Here is an 18,485-nt window from a genome sequence, read left to right as displayed (position 1 = left end):
CTACATTAATGACATTGTAACTATTGACACTTCCGCCCGCTTTATCATTTATGCCGATGACACTACTATCCTTATACCTGGTGATACCTGTGACGATCTAAACATGCATGCTAATCGCATATTAAAGAATCTAGAGGAATGGTCAGACTCAAATTTTCTTTCAATAAATGTGTCAAAATCCAAAGCTGTAATTTTCCGTCCGTAGCATAAAACTTGTAGTGCAGAACTAGCTCTCTCTTATAAATCACAAGAAATTGAAATAGTAAAATCATTCAAATCACTTGGTGTTTATTTTCACGAAAATATGCTGTGGGATGACCATGTCAGTAATGTCATGTTGAAGACATCTAAGGTTATAGGTTTTCTATCACGCCACAGACATATTTTACCACAGACAGTCAAACTTCTCTTATATAATTCCCTGTTCTGTTCACACCTAAACTACTGCACATTAGTGTGGGCAACAACAACACATACTAACTTACACAAAATATTAGTACTTCAGAAAAAAGTCCTTCGTATAGTTTATGACTTGCCCGTTAGACACACAACTCAGGATTTGGTAACTAACCTCAACATTATCGCCATATTAAACATCTATGCTTACAGACTGCTGCGCGTGTATACAGTTGAGCAAAAGCGCCATGTTGACACCATTTCCTCTATGGCTCCTTTGCATCAGTCCGATTCACCATATGCGCATCGCCACCAACCACAATGGGTTTTACCATTCACAAGAACTAGCTACGGTCGCCAAAGACTTAATTACCAACTACCGTATTTACAAAACCAGTTAATTGAAGCAGGCGTAAACCTCCGTGAAATCACCATCTCCTCTCTGCGTAGCATGATTGTTCATTTGGTTAAGTGCTAATACATCAACTCCTGTTTTATGAATTACTCTCCACCCTTTTTGTTATTTGATGACTGGTCGTCTACTGTGCTGATACCCCTTTTTCGTTGCTGATACCCCCTTTTGATTTCTGTGTATTCTGTTCGGTTACAGACATTGCTTATATTGATGTTTTTGTTCATCTATGACTTTATGTTCAATTTAGTTCTTCGTTTTATGTTCTTAATGACTTGATGACTTGATGTTCAATTTAGTTCCTCGTTTTCTGTCACTGCCGTCTGAACAGGAGAGGAGAACTCCGTCAAGCGGATAGCCGCTTTTTTTCTCCCCTCCTCCATCAAATTGTATTTGATTTGGTGGAAATAAAGCATTATTATTATAACATGCCAGGCAGTAGCCGCAATAAAATACGAGACCCCGTGTTTCTTTTTTCTTTCAGATTGCCAGTGGTGTAAACAAGTATCATTTTAATTCGAATAAAAGCAGACACATGCTTACTTTTAACACAAAATTTGTAACCAATTGCCTTGTTCCTCAAGTTATTTGAGTACGTTACGCAAATACTGGACCACAGCATAATAAATACTTAGGTCACGTGAAAGCGCTGTGAAATTAATTTACTCCTTAGCAGCCATCCCAGGCACGCGCGCTACCGATTTAGCCATGGGCGCCATTATTTTTATTGGGGTATTTATTGCGCTAGTACGCTACACTGCAAACGGAAAAACACCCAGAAAGGAGTAAATGGCCCATCGCGTAGCGCACTCCCGAAAAGGAGTTTCAGTTACACCTCAAAAAAGGAGTATTTGCGATACTCCTACGTACGGAGAAGTATTTTTGGTGTTCACTGAGGAGTAAAATTTTTCCTCCTCTTAGGAGGGGGGTTCTTTTGGGAGTAAATGTTGTGATCATTTACTCCTTTCAGTACCTGCTTTACTCTTACGTAAGGAGAGGTATCTTTGGTGTTCAAAGGAGTAAAATTTTTCCTCCTCTTAGGAGGGGGGTTCTTTTGGGAGTAAATGTTGTGATCATTTACTCCTTTCAGTACCTGCTTTACTCTTACGTAAGGAGAGGTATCTTTGGTGTTCAAAGGAGTAAAATTTTTCCTCCTCTTAGGAGGGGGGTTCTTTTGGGAGTAAATGTTGTGATCATTTACTCCTTTCAGTACCTGCTTTACTCTCACATGCAGAGAGGTATCTGTGGTGTTCAGAGGAGTAGAAATTTTAATCCTCTTAGGACAGGTGTTCTTTTGGAGTAAATGTTGAGATCATAAAGGAGTATTAATCCTCCTTTTAGTACCAGCTGTATTCTCACATATGGAGAGGTATGTTTGGTGTTCAGAGGAGTACATTTTTACTTCTCTCAGGACAGGGGTTAAAATGGCACCAAATAGCAGTAATAAATGCTCCTTTTAGAGAGCTTTTCAGGAGTGTTTCCGCTCCTTTGAAGGAGTTTCTGCAAGGTTTTTTTGGAGTAAATTTCCTGCTATAAAGTTGCATTCATGATGCAACATGAGTATATTTCACTCCTTGAGGGGGCACAGAACTCGAGTGAATGCTTAAATCAAATTGCAGGCACTGAGCTGAAATAATCTTTAATTACTTACAGAACTGCTTACAATACTATTTACAATGCTATTTACAACACTATTTACAATGCTATTTACAATGCTTTTTACAACACTATTTACAATGCTATTTACAACGCTATTTACAATACTATTTACAATACTATTTACAATGCTATTCACAACACTATTCACAACACTATTTGCAACATTATTTACAACATTATTTACAACATTAGGATTTGCAGCAAACTCTTTATACATTTATGGAGAGCCACCTCCATGACCCTTATACAAGTTTATTAGGTCCAGCGACTTAATGCGCGGCTTTGTGTGCTTTAAGTCCAGGAAGGAATGCTCCATAAAGGTTAACATTCTATGCGCCTTTCGGGGGTACTCTATGTGGAATACCCAAAAAGATGCGAAGAGAGATGCCATCCCTGCATGCAGGGATGACACCTCAAAAAGGTGTTGCTTATCAACATAGAGGCTTATTGTTCCGTCAGTCTTGACGAGGCATGGAGTCAAAGGAGGCTCCTTCTGTAATGAAGATTGAAGAAAAACCAGACATAATCAATTACACACCTTTAGGCTTGAAGCAATGTTCACAGCAAGAAATTAGGCTATTTCATTCAGATAGACGTAGTTAAAAGTTTTGCTTGTAGCATTAGCTGCAAGCAAATAATTATGCTGCGCTAAAGGCCTCAGGGTGAAAGCTGCTTATGGAAACCAAGCAGCAAGTACATATGAAGAGCGACATTCTTGAGAGGTGCACTAATGAGGACAAAAGAACGCAGGTAGATAGCATGATTTGGTGATTGCACTAGGGCTGGAATAGTCATGTTTAGTCAAGTTGTCAAAACTGTCATGCAAGAGCCGGGAGAACAGCTTACTTAGCTTAGCTTCCATTCTTGGCACTTATTCCAGAAATGCAGCAAAACTAGCACTGAACCTGGTGACATATTTAAATCCACTGCTACTAAATTTAACGCCAGAAAAATGCAACAATTGCTCCCGCACAGAAAGTGTCATGGCCACATAGTCTTGACAGTGCAAGGCACTGCGCACTACTAATCACCATAACGGTAGGCTGGCTAGTCAGTCTTAGTTTGCAGAGCACACACAAAGGGCGGAGACAACTGCTGGTTGCTTTTGTAGAGCCACGGCCAGTAGGGTGTTTGCAGTGGACGCAGAACAGGTGGCACGTTGGCGGTGAACTCGCTGCTGCCACTACACTATCACTCTTACATCGCATTGTGTTGCCATATATTATTAGCATGAAAGTAAACCAATAGATCAGACACTTACTTCAGTTAAGACTGCCTCAATTGGTTCCTTCAGCCTTGTCATGGTGACAGTGAGCAGCCCTAGCAGGTCATTTTCTGCAGAAACAGTCATGTAGAACTTGTCAGACGGCAGGTTGAAATTTCCAGCCAACAAAGTGCAAATGCAACATGCATCATTTTCGCGAAAGAAATGCCTGGCAGAAGATCTCACACTGCGACAAATTCAAGACCAAGGTACTGACTGACTGTAAACTAATAAGGTAATTCCGGTAATTGTGTGCATACTTAATGATGGAGCAGTTCATGCGATACTTTTAGAGGATTGGGCTTAAAGGGAAAAAGGTCAGTAATCAAAGCAGAGGAAGTTTGTAGACCGCAGATGCCCACTAGCGATTCACAGTGCACACAGTGCTTTTGCTGTCGGACAGTGCAGCTATCGAGGCATCTTTGTGGGGGACCACAGTGTTCCGCTACAGTTTTTCATCACGCTCCCACCAGCAGTAGCACTCATGAAAATAAAAACTGATGAATTAGACGCTTTTTGTCAGGTCTACAATTTGGCACTGGAATTTGCCCAGAACACAATCAGTTTATTTAACTATTCATTGAACAAAGTACAGGTTGAAGTTGCCTCCATCTATAATGCTCCGGTGTAATTTTAAACCTTGGCAAGCTAGCTCGGACACCTGATATAAACCCTACACATTGCCTTTTGCCGTAACTGGCCAGCATGGAAACCTGCATTGCCATGCATTTCCAAGGTGGCACTTCTGAAAAGATTAACATGCAACCTTTCATGTCATCTTGTCTTTTAGAATAAAAGTGCAATATAAGTGGTAAACGAAAATAATGGAATTGTGTTATTGTAGTTACCATCTCCTTGCTGGGCCAATGCTGCGGCTTCATGCTCATCACCATGTTCCACGAGGATTTTGCGCAGCGATGAAAAACCACCCTTTATGGCATCAGCAATGCTTCTCTTGAATAGGATATCAAACTCCATCAAGAGCTAAAAAAGAAAAGAGCACATTTAAAACAATGCACAAAATATTAAAATGCTGAACGTACCGATGTTTGAGTTCTCAGGAAAGGAAAGAGGAGCAAAGCATCTGATATGCTCATAGTCCGGAGCTCCTGATGGCGCCTCTGAGCCGTAGCCAGCAAGCGTGGCCGCAGTTCACTGCTGTCTGCAGCCAGGTTTTCTCTAAGCCACTCATTGTGGCTTTCGAGTGACTCCATTGTTTCTCCGTAAACAAAAAGGTGGCTACAGTCCTGTAATGAAAAGAATGAGTTACTCCAATAAAGTGGGGTCAGTATAAGCCCTTTAAAGGCAATCTGGAATTGCTTTTTTCAATTCATGTCACAAAATCGCATTCATCTTCTTCCCACCTTACTACCCGCTAATAACTTTTCCTTAAACTAAAGGCAAATGCATCACACAAAAGTTCCTTACTACTTTCCATTTCAATAAATACTTACAGGAACATTTTTCATAATAATTAGATGGCAGGAAGGGCTCTGGAAATTTTGACCACCTGGGATTCTTTAATGTGCACTGCACTGTGCGATGCCAGTGCACGTTAAAGAACCCGAGGTGGTCGAAATTTCTGGAGCCCTTCACTACGGCGTCCGTCATAGCCAGAGTTGCTTTGGGACGTTAAACCCCATCAACCAACCAGCCTACCAACCAACCATTTGCTGAGTTGTACCAGCTTTTAAAAGCCGAAGTAAAGGGAGTGGCTTTCAGGCACATACCTGTACTATGGTGGGAAAGAAAAAAAGGCACACCGTACAACAAGATTCTTGATTAATTTGAACTGCCTAGGGTTCTAACATGCACAGAAACCTTAGTGCGCCAAGGAATAGATCCAGCGGAACACCTTAGCCGCTACAGCACTTTTATAGGATCCCCATTTTTTAGATGGCCACTCTTCAGTACCATCAGTATTTTATTATTACCATGCAGTCTTTAAATGAACATCATAAAATATTTGCTGTTTAGCTATTAGTAGCCCCATTGTCAAAGCAAACCTTTCTACTGTAGGTCCAGATGCACCACAGGATACATTGATAGGCAGGAATAAACATGGTAAATAGGAGTGGCTATATACTGAACTGCGGCATGCCTCAAAGCTGCACATGTGCCATTTTAGACTGTAGTAGAGGGCTGGAAATTTCGGCACCCGGAGTTGTTTCATCCTGAAGCAACTCATGGGCTATGTGGGACTCTGTAGTGAAGGGCTCTGGACTAATTTAGACCATCTGGTATTGGAGTGGCATTGCAAAGCATGTGGAAATTTTTGCGTTTTGCCTCCACCACAATGCAGCCACAGTGGCCAGGATGTGCATTGATATTAAATGGCTGAACTGCCTCGTGAAGGTGCGTGAAATAATAATGCAAATGTTAACATAGCACACTGAGCATAAAGAAATTCAGTGTCTGAAGGTTACAAGAAACAGCAGGTAAAAGAGTAGTTCATCTTGCATAAAGCAGAGTATTATCATTTTTAGTTATTACCAAGCTAGCAAAGTGGTCAGGATCCCCCAAGACCACCCTACTCGCATGTGTAATAAAGTGGACTTTGCCCCCAGCCCTGAGAGTCAGCACCGACACAATCGAAACATAGTAACATACTATTAGCTGGAAATTTCTAACAGGAAACAAGCAGAAGCAAAAACTCACGAAGAGGCGGCATAATTTCTTGTTCGCTGCCTCCGTGTCTTTTTCACTCCCCCTTTTTGCAGCTGCGCCCGAGTGCTTTCTTTTTTTTTCCAGCATCTCTTCTGTGATCGTCTCTGTTTTCCTCCTCATATTTTTAAATTTGTTTCGCAGGCCTAGCACCCATGATTCCTGTAAAAAAAATTGGACACAAAGGATCTAAAAAGAAGTGTTTAGACAAGTAGGGATTCAAGGAACGTGTATCACCCTAAACTTGCAAGCATGCAACCCGTGCCATCATCAGGTGCCTATGGAAACATGATAACCAAAGGTTTGCTCATGAGTGCTTTTTGTATTGCACTGGCAAGAAGGTACAGGACCAAAATGTGACACTCTGCAGTTACTCTTCTGCAAATGTGTATTGCATTCAGATAAAAACAGATGAATCAGTTTTGTTCACCAAAGAATTGAATGTGGGTAGAGCTTACCTCTATGGATTTGTACTGATGGCACTATTATCGATTTGCACAAATTATTTTCTGACGAGTGCATGGTTGATTGTGGTGTCACATGGAAAAGACACTTGTACGTTACTTTTAAGTACAACACGTACAGTACATGACCTGAGCATTTTTGGAGCAAGCGAATGTATTGGCAAAAGGTTCAGCATCTATCGAAACTATCCATGTTAAGTGGGCATTACTGCTCAAGCTTCCCATGCTCATACTGCCCTCAAAAAGTGCTCGCCTCAAGCTTCATTATCACACACTAATATGGGCCACCAAATAATTGAAACCAAACTCTCTTCAAGTGCTGCAGTACAGTTAAATTTCATCAAAGAAAACTAACAAACTATGTGTGCTCACCAAACCACTTCCGTTCCCAACTCGATCAACTAGATGCGGATATTTTTGAAGAAGCTTTTCGGCAGCAACACGGTACAGTGTGCGGGATGGGTACCTAGAACAGAGGTGAAATGTTGCACTATGTTAAGTGGAAATAATAGTACTACAGGCTATAGCAATAATTACTGCTGTGATTTGCATGCAGTAAATGGTAGTTCACAATTTTTACTGACTGTATTTAAAGACATCACACTGCAACAATGCTAGCAGAGCAGCAAGAAATGCCAAGTAATAGTTTGAAGCACCACATACCATGCCAGCTTAAAACATTCCTGAAACAGTTTATCAATGATAAACCGTCTGACATGGCCACTGATTGGTGTCTGCCGCTTGAGGACATCCTCATATGGTGCCAAGGACGGCAAGGTAAATCCCATGTAATCGAATCTGTCCTCAAATGGTATGGCATTCACGTCGTGCACAATGCTGCCACTGCAACACAGTGAAGGAAACATACAAGTCAGTTATTTTTGATATACATCAAGTTTGACACATGTGGCACACAATTCACAATTGTCACCTGTCACCTACCTATGTGTCTTGTCTGTTTTTTGTGCCTAAAACGATTTAATTATGAACCAAAACCAACTAGCCCAGCAGCAAGTGCTCTTACACTTCACAACCTTCACTGCATGACATACTAATGAACCATTCCATAACATTGCCCAAGCCTTTAAATGATGTCCTCAAGACAGCCTTCGAAAACAGCTCCATGTCTTGCCACCCTTGCTGGTGACAGTACTTGCAGTCACTGAGAATAATACAAGATTGTTTTATATATCCTAGATACCAACATATTTTGCGGCTGCTGTTATTGGCTGCTCTACAAATGCTGTACAGAAAATGCGCTCTACAAAAGACAGGGTGATGGTGAAGTGACTGCTTGCTCTTTACACATGATTAAGGAGCCTTGTAACCCACAGCACCAATGTTTCACCTGCGGATGGACTCATCTGACCACATAAAAAAAACAAAAAACACTTGTGCTAGAGCCAAATAAAGTTATCCTATCCTATCCTATCCTATCCTACCAGCAATAGGTAGCAGCTATGCTGAACTATGCCTGAAATGCAGCATATAGCAATACAAGGTGAAGTGAAGCAGTATCACAGCTGTGATAGAAATCGGAGCTAGTATCACAAAAGAAGGTACATTAGCATGTGTAATGAGAACCAGGTTGCCAGTAAACCTTTGTGCTGCAGTGAAATGATCAATGAGACCGTGATTGGAAATATGTTATGTTTCCATTCACAAGCAATAATGGAATGCGCCAGGCAGGCTGGGGTTCTAAATGCACTGCTCCTTGTAACTTCTTTTCCAATTTCATTCCTGTGGCCTGGATCACCAGTCATTACTTATTCTGGTAAGATGTGCTTTTTCACCACTTCCACTATATCACTGCACATCACAAACTGTTCTGTTCCCAGAGTGTTGAGCATTACCGCTATGTTTTGCATGCTTAAGTCCTCCATTTCGCATTGCAATTCTTCCCCAGAGTTACTTAGCTGGGCAGTACCATCAGCAAATTGGAGATTATTAATGGGTTCTCCAATCACCTTTATTTCTAGCTGTTTCCAGTCCGACGCCCTGAATACCTCTTGCAAATGCGTGGTGAACAGCTAGTAGTGGAAAAATCTTTTTGCCTTGCCTGACCCAACACAGTTCTTTGATTGGTGTTTTACCATTGTTACTGAGAACTAGACACTCTGTGAAGAGAACACTACAATCAGGCTATGGAGAAATGCACAGAATACTAAAACACTGCCACCACTACCACTACCACCACCATCAGCCTAACTACGTCCAAAAGTAGGACAATGGCCTCTCCCACATTCCGCCAGGTAACTTTGTCCTGTGCCAGCTGCGGCCACCTTACACCTGGAAACTTGCTAATCTCATCTTCCCACCTGACTCTGATGACCCTGCTGCACTTACTTTCTCTTGGAATCCACTCTTACCTTAAGGGACCATCGGCTATATTGCCTCCGCGTTACATGATCTACCCATGCCCATCTTTTCTTGATTTTGAGTAGGATATTATTAACTCTCATTTTATTCCCTGGCACAATGTGCTCTTATTTTCTCTTAATATAACACCTATCATTTTCCTTCCCATAGTTCGCTGTATTGTTCTTGGTTTAAGTCCAGCCCCTTTCAGAATTCTCCTTGTTACTGCCCTATAGGTGAGTATCGGTAAGATAGAGATGTTATATACTTTCCTCTTGAGAGATACCGGTAAGCTTCCATTCAGATATGAATGGCCTGCCTTTCCTTTTTTAATTTCTCTTCCTCCTCCTCCTGTCAAATTCACTCCACCCCAACCTTTTCCTAGTTATTTCACTCTTGTGGTCTGGGTCAGCTTTTACTATGTGTCCTAAGTAGACGTATTCCCTCACAACTTGCGATGCTTTGCTGCCCATCTTGAACTGTTGTGCCCTTCCGAGACTATCAAAGGTTTGTTCCTGTTAATTTTTGGAGCACTCATCCTGCTTTGCCTGTTCAGGTCCTCATCGTGCTTTGCAATTTATTACCCAATTTACTTAGTGAAGCAATATCCTCAGCAAATCGGGTATTAATAAGGTATTCTCCATTAACTTGTATCCTGAACTCCTCCCAATATGGTTCTCTGAATACCTCCTGTACACAAGCGGTGAATACTGCTGTACAGATCATGTCTATCTGCCCAACACTTTTCCTAATAGCAATTATTTCATCACTTTCTCTATGCAGAAGGGCGATGGCTGTGCATCTACCAGATATTTTCTATCACCTTTACATGCGCCTCTTCTACACCTCAATTCCAGCATGACAGCTGACATTTCTACTCACTCAAATGCTTCCTAATCATCTGTCAAGGATACGTATAGTGGCTGGTTATATTTGTGCATTTCTCTTATCAGCTGATTGATGGTATGAATATAGTATATTTTCGGATAGCCTTTACAAAAGCCAGCATGATCGCTTGGTTGATTGAGGTCTATGGTTGCTCAGGTTTTATTTGTGATCACCTCTGTGAATACCTTTTAGACAGTAGGCAGTAAAGATGATTGGTCTGTAGCTTTTCAAGCCCTCCACATCCCATTTTAATGAACTAAGTGTGAAAAGGTGTTAACAAACAACATCCTGCATAGAGCACATGCCTGACAAGGTGATAAGCCTTGTATTAGGTATTATGTGGGCTTTCTAATATTCCATGATGCTTGGTTCTTGGTGGCACACTAGCAGGATAAGTCACAGCTCTTGAAAATGTATGCTCACCTTGCATCAACCACCTCTGCAGAAAGGGTCTGCAATGGGCTGCTGGATGCACTGTCACGTGTACTCTGTATTGAAAAAAGGCACACGATATGCTGAAACAGTGCCTTCCAGTTTCATTGCTGCAGTGATTGATTTCTCATGGAATGTACAGGCGCGGCCATAAGTAAACGGAGCACGCTATTGCGTTTGAAGTGCAATCACGCTTCCTCCATTGGTAATGAAGAAGCGTTGCTTGTCTACAAGAAAGCCCACCAACCTCCTCTACCAGCATGCGCGTACCACTGCTGGTAATTTCAGTTAGGTGACGCGTGGAAAATATTCGAAGACAGTTGCGTGCTCCATTTACTTTTGTCCGCGCCTGTACAGTGAGGCCGGAATGAAACATATGCCGGAAACATATGCCATACTTTTCTACTTTGCAACAAGGTGTTCTTTAACAATCGGTTTTTTATTTCAATATGTACTTCAGTAGAACCTTTACCTAGAAATATGAATCAGGTTTGTTGTACACTGCAGCTAAAAGTGCTTGTGCATTTTTTTATGGCCTTGTTGTACCTAATAAGTACGCATAATTTTGGTGCCCATACTTGAGGGAGTCTGAAGGCTAGCACTGTTGGTTTTCACTTCAAAGGCACAATGACTACTCTCTCGAAGTGCTAACAAGCACAGGTGTATCCTCTATCTGGCATCTATTATTTTTATGTTCTTTGCCTGCACTGTAGTGGTCCTGTTCGGGTTTCCACATCCTATTTTATAGCTGTCACATAGCCCATGCAGTGTGTGCACTACAGTAAAGCCACTGTTCTAACTTTGTTTTATATGAAATAATGCACTTCATATCAGTTGCTACTTCACAGCCTTGCACTGTTCATGCCAGTGTAGTACAGTACTCACATCTATGGGAGGTGTCACCTTCCTTGTGACCCTGATTTTAGCTTTATTGCTAATAGGTTCACCAGGCTCAAGGTCGATGAAGTCTTCCAATTCTGCATCATATATCTGGATCTAAAAAAAGAACAGTTTGATCATGCAATGAATTACGACCTCTGTGTGCGGTAAGCTCATGCAAGAACTATATTCTCGCAATGCTACTTGAGTTATGCACTCTTGTCATGGTAATGCGTGAGATATGTAACACATTCTGCACTAGAGCAGTATATCTTGGGGAATGCTATGCAAAAAAACAAAAGAAAGGGCATAGGCATGAAACGAACATCAGTTATCTTCACAGGAGTTGACACTGTTATACGGTGCAAGACCTCTGTCCCACTTGCCTGTGAGACTACTGGTATCATTTCATTCACAATTCATAACTGCGCATTCTACCAACAAAGTTTCATGCATCTCCTAGAGGTGTATTTAACTCAAAATCATGAGGTGCTGTCCGTGGCTAGAGATTCATTAATGCTCCCTGTCAAACTCAAGCCCCGAGCAAAAAAAAAAGACGTTCTTATAGACGATACCTTTAAGCCATTTTTGTAGGTGATCAATAACAGCCGGTCTGATTTTCAGAATGTCTTTTGCAGTGAAAACACCCATAATGTTGAGGTACAACGAGGTAACATGCTTTTTTTTTGCTCGGCACTTGAGTTTGACAGGGAGCATAAATGAATCGGTAGCCAACAGTGAAGAGACTGCGTCCCGTGATTTTGAGTGAAATACATCTCTAGGCAATGCGTGAAACTTTGTGGGAACCAGAGGTCCCAGAAGAACCAGAGGAACCAGAGGCAAGTGGGAACCAGAGGTCCTGAATCATATAACAGTGTCAACTGCTATCTAGATAACTGGTGTTCATTTCATATCTCCATGTCCTCCGTTTCACTCCTTGCACTGCATTCACCAAGATACATGGTTCTAGTGCAGGATTTATTACAACTCTACGCATAGATTACTATCATTTCACGTGTTACTACAAACTTGATTTTCCATGAAAGGGATCCATAACTGGGGTATCATATTGAGAATATGCGGACATGTGATGGAGGAAAAGGACTAGAAAGCATATACGACATGCTACACAAGTAACAACAGGGAAAAGGAAGTTATGAGAGCACCAAAAAAAAAAAAACAGACTGCTAAGTGGAGGCAAAAAGTAGAAACAAAAGATTCAGTGTGTGAACACAGAGTTGGTAAAAATGAAATCTGAGAGGGTAGACCTTCTATTTGAGGCTAGATCTGGTCGCCTTAGAACCAGGCAATAGAGAAGCAAGTGTGAACAAGGCAATATTATTTGTGAAGCATGCGGGAGCAGTTAGAAAACATTAAACATAATATGGTAGACTATAAGACTATACAAACAAATATCAGAGAGGACATAGCGTTCCAGAAGTTTTGGTTTCTAGGGGTAGTGAAAAAAAATTACCACATCAGCTGTAAAGACGAGCAAGAGAAGACTGGAGTATAGCTTACAACATAAAAAACAGCCTTTACTGGAAAAAAAAAGGAATCGGAACAGGATTAAGTTTAAAAAGGGGGAAAGGGGGAGGGCCAAGTACAAAACAAATAAATAGTTCACCACTTTACTTGCAAGGTAGCACTCGCTAGTGCCCGTTACAAAAGGGATGCAAATATATTTACTGAAATGACTAATACGTCCGCCGGACCTCGTTCATTCTCGTTAAAGGTACGGCTGACTCCAGGTCCATGACTAATGCCGCGTCCAGTGTATACAGGGTGTTTCGCGTAACCTGAACCACAGATTAAAAAAGAAGTGACACATCAGAACTGGTTGAAACTAAATGCATATTGTTTCCCGTCTTGTGGCGCTCCTCGGAGTATTTTTTTAAAATTGCGCTTAATTAATTTGTTACCATCGATTAATTATGCAAAAAAATTTAATATTCACCACAGGGTCACTTGTGTTTCGTTGTATTGCAGGGGGGGGGGGGTTACTAAACAACTGATCCAGTTTTTTGTAGTACGATATTTCTACGTGGCTCATTTTTCCAGAATTTCAAGAAAGCCCGCGAAATATGAAAAAAAACCACGTGATTGCACTCTTGCGCTACCGTACTGTAGCGCTGCCAAGCGCGTCCTGAGTGAACGAAGCGTGCACGCTCACCGTCTCGAAGTGAGCGGCCGGCGCCGCTCTCGGCATTGTCTTGAAAGTGCATCAGCACATTCTACCTGAACGCGGAAAGCGCGTGCCGTGATCTTCGATAAGTGATAAGCAGCCTTCGACAACCAATTCAGACGGAGTTCTACTGAACCATCTCGTAGGCAAAACAAAAAAGGAAGGGAAAGCAGTGGAGTCGCCTATTTTAAGGTAGCCACCATTTTTTTTTTATAAATTTGCAGCCTGTCGAACTGAGCGGTGGCCGCTCACTTGGGAATGGTCAGCGCTCACGTTTCGTTCGTTCGAAACACGGTTGGGAGTGCTGGAATATGGTAGCACATGAGCGCAGTCACGTAGCTTTTTTTATCATAATTCGCTTCGGAAATAAATTGCTGCAAAAAACTGGATCGGTTCTTTCTGAACCCCCTCTACAACTTAAGGGAACGCACGTGACCCGAAAGTGAATAATACCAAACTTGCATAATTAATTTCGGCTAATTAAGCAGAATTAAAAAAAATATTCCCTGAGGAGCGTCACACGGCGGGAAACAATATGTCGTTCGTTCCGCCCAGCTCCGGTGAGCCACTGTTTTTAAATCCCTGGTTCATGTTACGTGAAACACCCTGTATATGCGCCAATGCTGCTCGTTACGCGATCTTATGTGCAAAGCTTCTGCATTGCAAGGCGCACGCTACATTCGCTACTTTCGAGGAGCTGCAAAGAGAAGTTCGCCCATTCTTATACAGGGTGTCCCAGCTAACTTGGACCAAGATTTATAAAAGAACTAAGCGCTTCTCAGAACTGAAATCGCGTGGATGTTGTTAAGGTTTATCTAAAGTTACAGTACCATTTTTTCGCTCCTCCTATTTGAACAATTAGTCGAGATAAATAAATTTACTTTTTAAATATAGCTTGAAACGTTCAGGCGTCAATAGGAAAGTTGTGGAGCTCCACAAATATAGACAAACCCACGCACTTCCAACAAGATAGACTTAGCGTGGCTGTTTTTATTCGGGAAAAACGAAAGCCCGCGGAGTTTTAAAAATACCACGTGATAGCGCGCTCCATGCGCCCGGATGCGCCGCGATTACAGGGCTCTCATCCGTGCATTGTAAGAAACATCACCCGCTTCGGGTCTTTCGTGCTGCCCAAGACAGGGCTTCGCGATGTGCTTGGTTCCAAGATAAGCACCAGTGGGTACGGGCGGCAATGGAAAGAAAGCGCGGCTCCTGTTTTTCAGCGTAATTCACACGACGTTATCAGGCTTGTTATATGCGTCTTTACTTGTTGGGATCTTGATCCCAAATTCAAACTCATGAGATTGTCATCGTTCCTCCGCTTGCATTCTGCTAACGTGAGTGTACAGTTATTGCCGCAGAAACGGGAGCCGCGCTTTCTTTCAACTCCCGCCCGAACCCACTGGCGCTTATCTTGGAACCAAGCACATCGCGAAGGCCTGTCTTGGTCAGCACGAAAGGCCCGAAGCGGGTGATGTTTCTTACAAAGCACGGGTGAGAGCGCTGTAATCGGGGCGCATCCGGGCGCACGGAGCGAGCTGTCACGTGGTATTTTTTAAACACCGCGGGCTTTTGTTTTTCCCGAATAAAAACGGCCACGTTAAGTCTATCTCGTTGGAAGTGCCTGGGTTGGACGGTATTTGTGGAGCTCCACCACTTTTTATTGATGCCGGAACGTTTCAAGCTTTATTTAAAAAGATTTATCACGACTGATTATTCAAGTAGAAGGAGGAAAAAAAATGGTACTGTAACTTTTGATAAACCTTAACAACATGCGCGCGATTTCAATTCTGAAGAATGCTTAGTTTTTTTATAAACCTTGTTCCAAGTTAGCTGGGACACCCTGTATATCTGGCTGTCGCTCAATCGGCTCCCCGCAACCGGCTCACCGCAGCCGGCTCGCCACATCAATCGCCTCAAGTTCACGAAGCGGACTTCAGCACACGACAGAAAAGCTCATGAGCCCATATATGTTGGCTTGCAAATATCCAGGAGTAATTTTGCATTTCGCACGATGCAACCAAGCGACGTGCGGCAAACGGTACACGTGCAACCGGAGGATCCGTCTTGGTGCTTGTAATGTGTGTAGTAGACATGTAAGCAGTTCATTGCAGGGTGCTCTCGAAGTATGCGGATGCACCGATCACCAGTCGACCTATTCCGGGCAGTGAGCATATATGTTCTTGAACCATTATACCTATCGTCCAATAGGCGGTAATTCAGAGGAGCGCAACTAGAATCCGCCCGACATACTAGGAAAAAGAATGCTAGCTCTAGGTCCGTCCTACATACCTCTGGTCACACCCTACTGGTCGGATTCGTCCGGCGTTCCACCGATCGAAACAGTATGTTTTGGTCCGGCATCGCCACCATCGCCACATAGTGTAGAAATTTTAATTCTTACCGATTCATGGAAGTACCTCACCCAAACGTGGCATAACGCAAAAGTTACCATAAATACCACCTTTGTGCGAAATTCGAGCGCTACCAAGCCAGCGGTTTGGCCGAGAGAATTTTTCTCCGATTTTCAATGAAAGGCGCAGCACTCGTATTGCTTTTCAGCTGCCTAAAAAACGGGAAAGTGAAGAGTGTCTTCCACACTGTCGATGATTGTTCAGTTGCTTTCAACAGGGAAGGGTAGGCCATTCAGTGCGAAAGCAAGATCCGACGTATGCACACGCAATGAAAGGGCTGATACCACATTTGTTGACATTTGTTTTGCTAGTAAATGTGATGGCGCCTGCTGATGAGAAACGACTTCTGCCTATCAACTTGAAGTAGCCGAACCTTGTTGCAAAGGCCCCTGTTACATTTCAAGAATGTCCCGACGAAAAATTTTTATAGCACTGAACGATCCAACCATCGGGCTGATAGACTGCAGAGTTGCACCCTCAACACCTCCTGATCTTAGTCGCCAAATTCGTTTTTAGAAGGAAAGGTTGCTGTGCTATGTTACATTGTGCATTCGCGGACAGACAAACATGGACAAAGTCAGTCTTAATTAATGGTCAGTATGGTCAGTCTTCAGACGCGTAACCTTGCAAAATGTAATGGATGTTGTATGCATATGCAAGTATAGTATACCTTACTTTTGCCCTCACACATAACGACACCAAACATTTCTATTTTCGTTGCGCGACACGACAGAAAACAGTTTCAACTCGGAAAAGTCCGCGACTCTGTCCGCGACTGTGCATTATAACTGACTGTCACAATATATCAAAAAAGACGGCCCTCCACTTTGACCCAAAAGTCACGCTTTTTCGCTCAACAGACTGCAGAAGTTCATCAGAGTTAGGAAAATTAAGGTTACTTGAGGTGAATTTAGGCAAAATTGAGGTGAATAGCGGAATTATTAGGCTTGAAGGCACACATTATGAACAATAGTTTTTCCACTCTTCAGGCTAATCATTTGTGGAGCAAAATGACTGCGCATCACAAAGTGAGAATATTGTTCTTTTGTGAACAGCATCGCTGTCTACAAACTTGGTGGAGATGGATGTTCACAAACTCACAAAAAAAAAAGTTGTTACACAGAAAGCACAGCGCGGTAACTACAAAGGACGAGAGGAGGACAGGACAAGCGCTACTTTGTTACATGTCGCTGTACAGAGGTGAGCACGCTTGTCTACAACGCTTTTTTTTTAAGCAGATCCTGTGTTCTAGAGAGAATACTTACACTCAAATGCCGCCGAACAAACGTACAAACCCTGCAGGCACGAGCGCATTGCCCCTGACAAAGCAGCGGCGTTAAGTGCCGATATTTCACTTAATTTTCTCCGCGGCACGCTACACTCGAGTGCTGTGGACATGTCTGTTCACCTCTATACGCTCAAGTTCAAGATGTAGAGCAGCAAAGAAAGTGCACTTACCAATGTGCTGTCGTTGATCGCTGTAAATACGGTCAGCGCATTCGTCAGTTCCTCGTAAGTGCCATCAGACAGAGATACCTTTTTCCGTTCCCCACTTTCCAGAGCGACAAGACACACTACATTAGCTGCCATGGTGTTCAAAATACGTGCAGGCCTAGTAGTACCAAGCAATGCGTGAAGCTTACTGAGTCAGGTCGCCAGACGTAGCAAGAGTGAGGCGCACACGCCGCACGCTTTGGCATTTTATACCAAACTTAAATTACCATCGGGTTCAGGCAGATGTCAGAACACTTCTCATTGGTCTGTTGCGAACAGGTTCAGTACGGGCTTTCCACCATTTCCGTACTTCATGCAGCTGCAACAACACCGTGCAGAGTCTCGCGTTTTCTCACTTTCTCTCGCATCGGGACGAGTGCATGAACAATATGGCGACGCCACCACTTTGGCATGACTTCCTCCTTTCACCATGACGTTTCGTTCAACAACCCCAAGCCGTGGCGCTGTAATTTTCGTACTTTCCCACTCTAGCAGTCACCAGGAGTGCACAGAGGAGAGGGCAGGGGCAGGTGTAGTGCCCCCCCCCCCCCCCCCCCCCCCCAAATGGCGTGAGGGATGGGGGCGCAAATTTTGTCCCCTATTGTTCCCTACTGCCCAGAAGACTTTAAAAGGCACTACCATGAACGTCGCACCTGTGCACGTATATACCAGCCACTGACAACTTCCTTTTAAACCCCAACTTTGACTCTGCTTTTGCCATGCTGTTTCGCTCAGCAACCCCAAGCCACCCTTCTTTTTTTTTTCACTTCTACACGCGGCCTGCTATCCTTTATTTCCGCTGCCCCAGCTCAGGTACTTCCAGCAGCGACGGCAGATGCCGGGGATAGCAGAAATTCTTTTACCTTTCATATTCAATGCAAAAAAAAAACACCACTACTCCCAAGCCGTTTCACTGGAATTTTCACCCGTTCTCACGTTACCAGCCACTTTAACTGACCTCAGTTCCCTTTAAACC

The 18,485-nt window shown here is 42.9% G+C and overlaps 2 protein-coding genes across 3 annotated transcripts; both read right to left on the bottom strand.

Moving 5' to 3' along the window:
- Positions 1-2,424: 2,424 nt before the first annotated feature.
- LOC149329727 (uncharacterized) lies at positions 2,425-7,394 on the bottom strand. Of its 2 annotated transcripts, XM_089559595.1 has the most exons (6): positions 7,232-7,394; positions 6,390-6,557; positions 4,775-4,978; positions 4,580-4,715; positions 3,729-3,802; positions 2,425-2,960 (listed from the first exon to the last, which is right to left on the bottom strand). In XM_089559595.1, the coding sequence occupies exons 2-6, from the start codon at positions 6,516-6,518 to the stop codon at positions 2,685-2,687; spliced, it is 819 nt and encodes a 272-aa protein (XP_089415721.1). In that variant the 5' UTR covers positions 6,519-6,557; positions 7,232-7,394; the 3' UTR covers positions 2,425-2,684. The 2 variants fall into 2 exon arrangements, with proteins under 2 accessions (XP_089415721.1, XP_089415722.1); XM_089559596.1 differs by lacking the exon at positions 7,232-7,394 and having other exon boundaries at positions 6,390-6,689.
- Positions 6,629-17,891, bottom strand: LOC149329726 (uncharacterized). The gene is made up of 5 exons (XM_089559286.1): positions 17,474-17,891; positions 11,423-11,533; positions 10,529-10,593; positions 7,576-7,702; positions 6,629-6,673 (listed from the first exon to the last, which is right to left on the bottom strand). Exons 1-5 carry the CDS (start codon positions 17,603-17,605, stop codon positions 6,629-6,631), a joined length of 480 nt encoding a protein of 159 aa, XP_089415412.1. The 5' UTR covers positions 17,606-17,891.
- Between the last annotated feature and the right edge of the window lie 594 nt (positions 17,892-18,485).

This window comes from Amblyomma mixtum, chromosome 9 (assembly GCF_055824585.1).
Source record: "Amblyomma mixtum isolate Tamu chromosome 9, ASM5582458v1, whole genome shotgun sequence".
NCBI lineage: Eukaryota > Metazoa > Arthropoda > Arachnida > Ixodida > Ixodidae > Amblyomma > Amblyomma mixtum.
This window is presented reverse-complemented; position numbering and strand designations above follow the sequence as displayed.

Bases quoted from the DNA above. Each gene is read 5' to 3' on its own strand.
- LOC149329726 (XM_089559286.1), bottom strand. From the start codon at position 17,605: ATGGCAGCTAATGTAGTGTGTCTTGTCGCTCTGGAAAGTGGGGAACGG. The intron at 10,594-11,422 runs GTGAGTACTGTA...TTTTCAATACAG, and splicing joins AGGTGACACCTCCCATAGAT to AGTACACGTGACAGTGCATC. The intron at 6,674-7,575 runs GTCAGACGGTTT...ATGTTTCCATAG, and splicing joins AGACACCAATCAGTGGCCAT to GCACCTGATGATGGCACGGG.
- LOC149329727 (XM_089559595.1), bottom strand. From the start codon at position 6,518: ATGAGGAGGAAAACAGAGACGATCACAGAAGAGATGCTGGAAAAAAAA. The intron at 4,979-6,389 runs GTGAGTTTTTGC...TTTTCATTACAG, and splicing joins AGAAATTATGCCGCCTCTTC to GACTGTAGCCACCTTTTTGT. The intron at 2,961-3,728 runs GTAAGTGTCTGA...TCTTCATTACAG, and splicing joins TTGAGGCAGTCTTAACTGAA to AAGGAGCCTCCTTTGACTCC.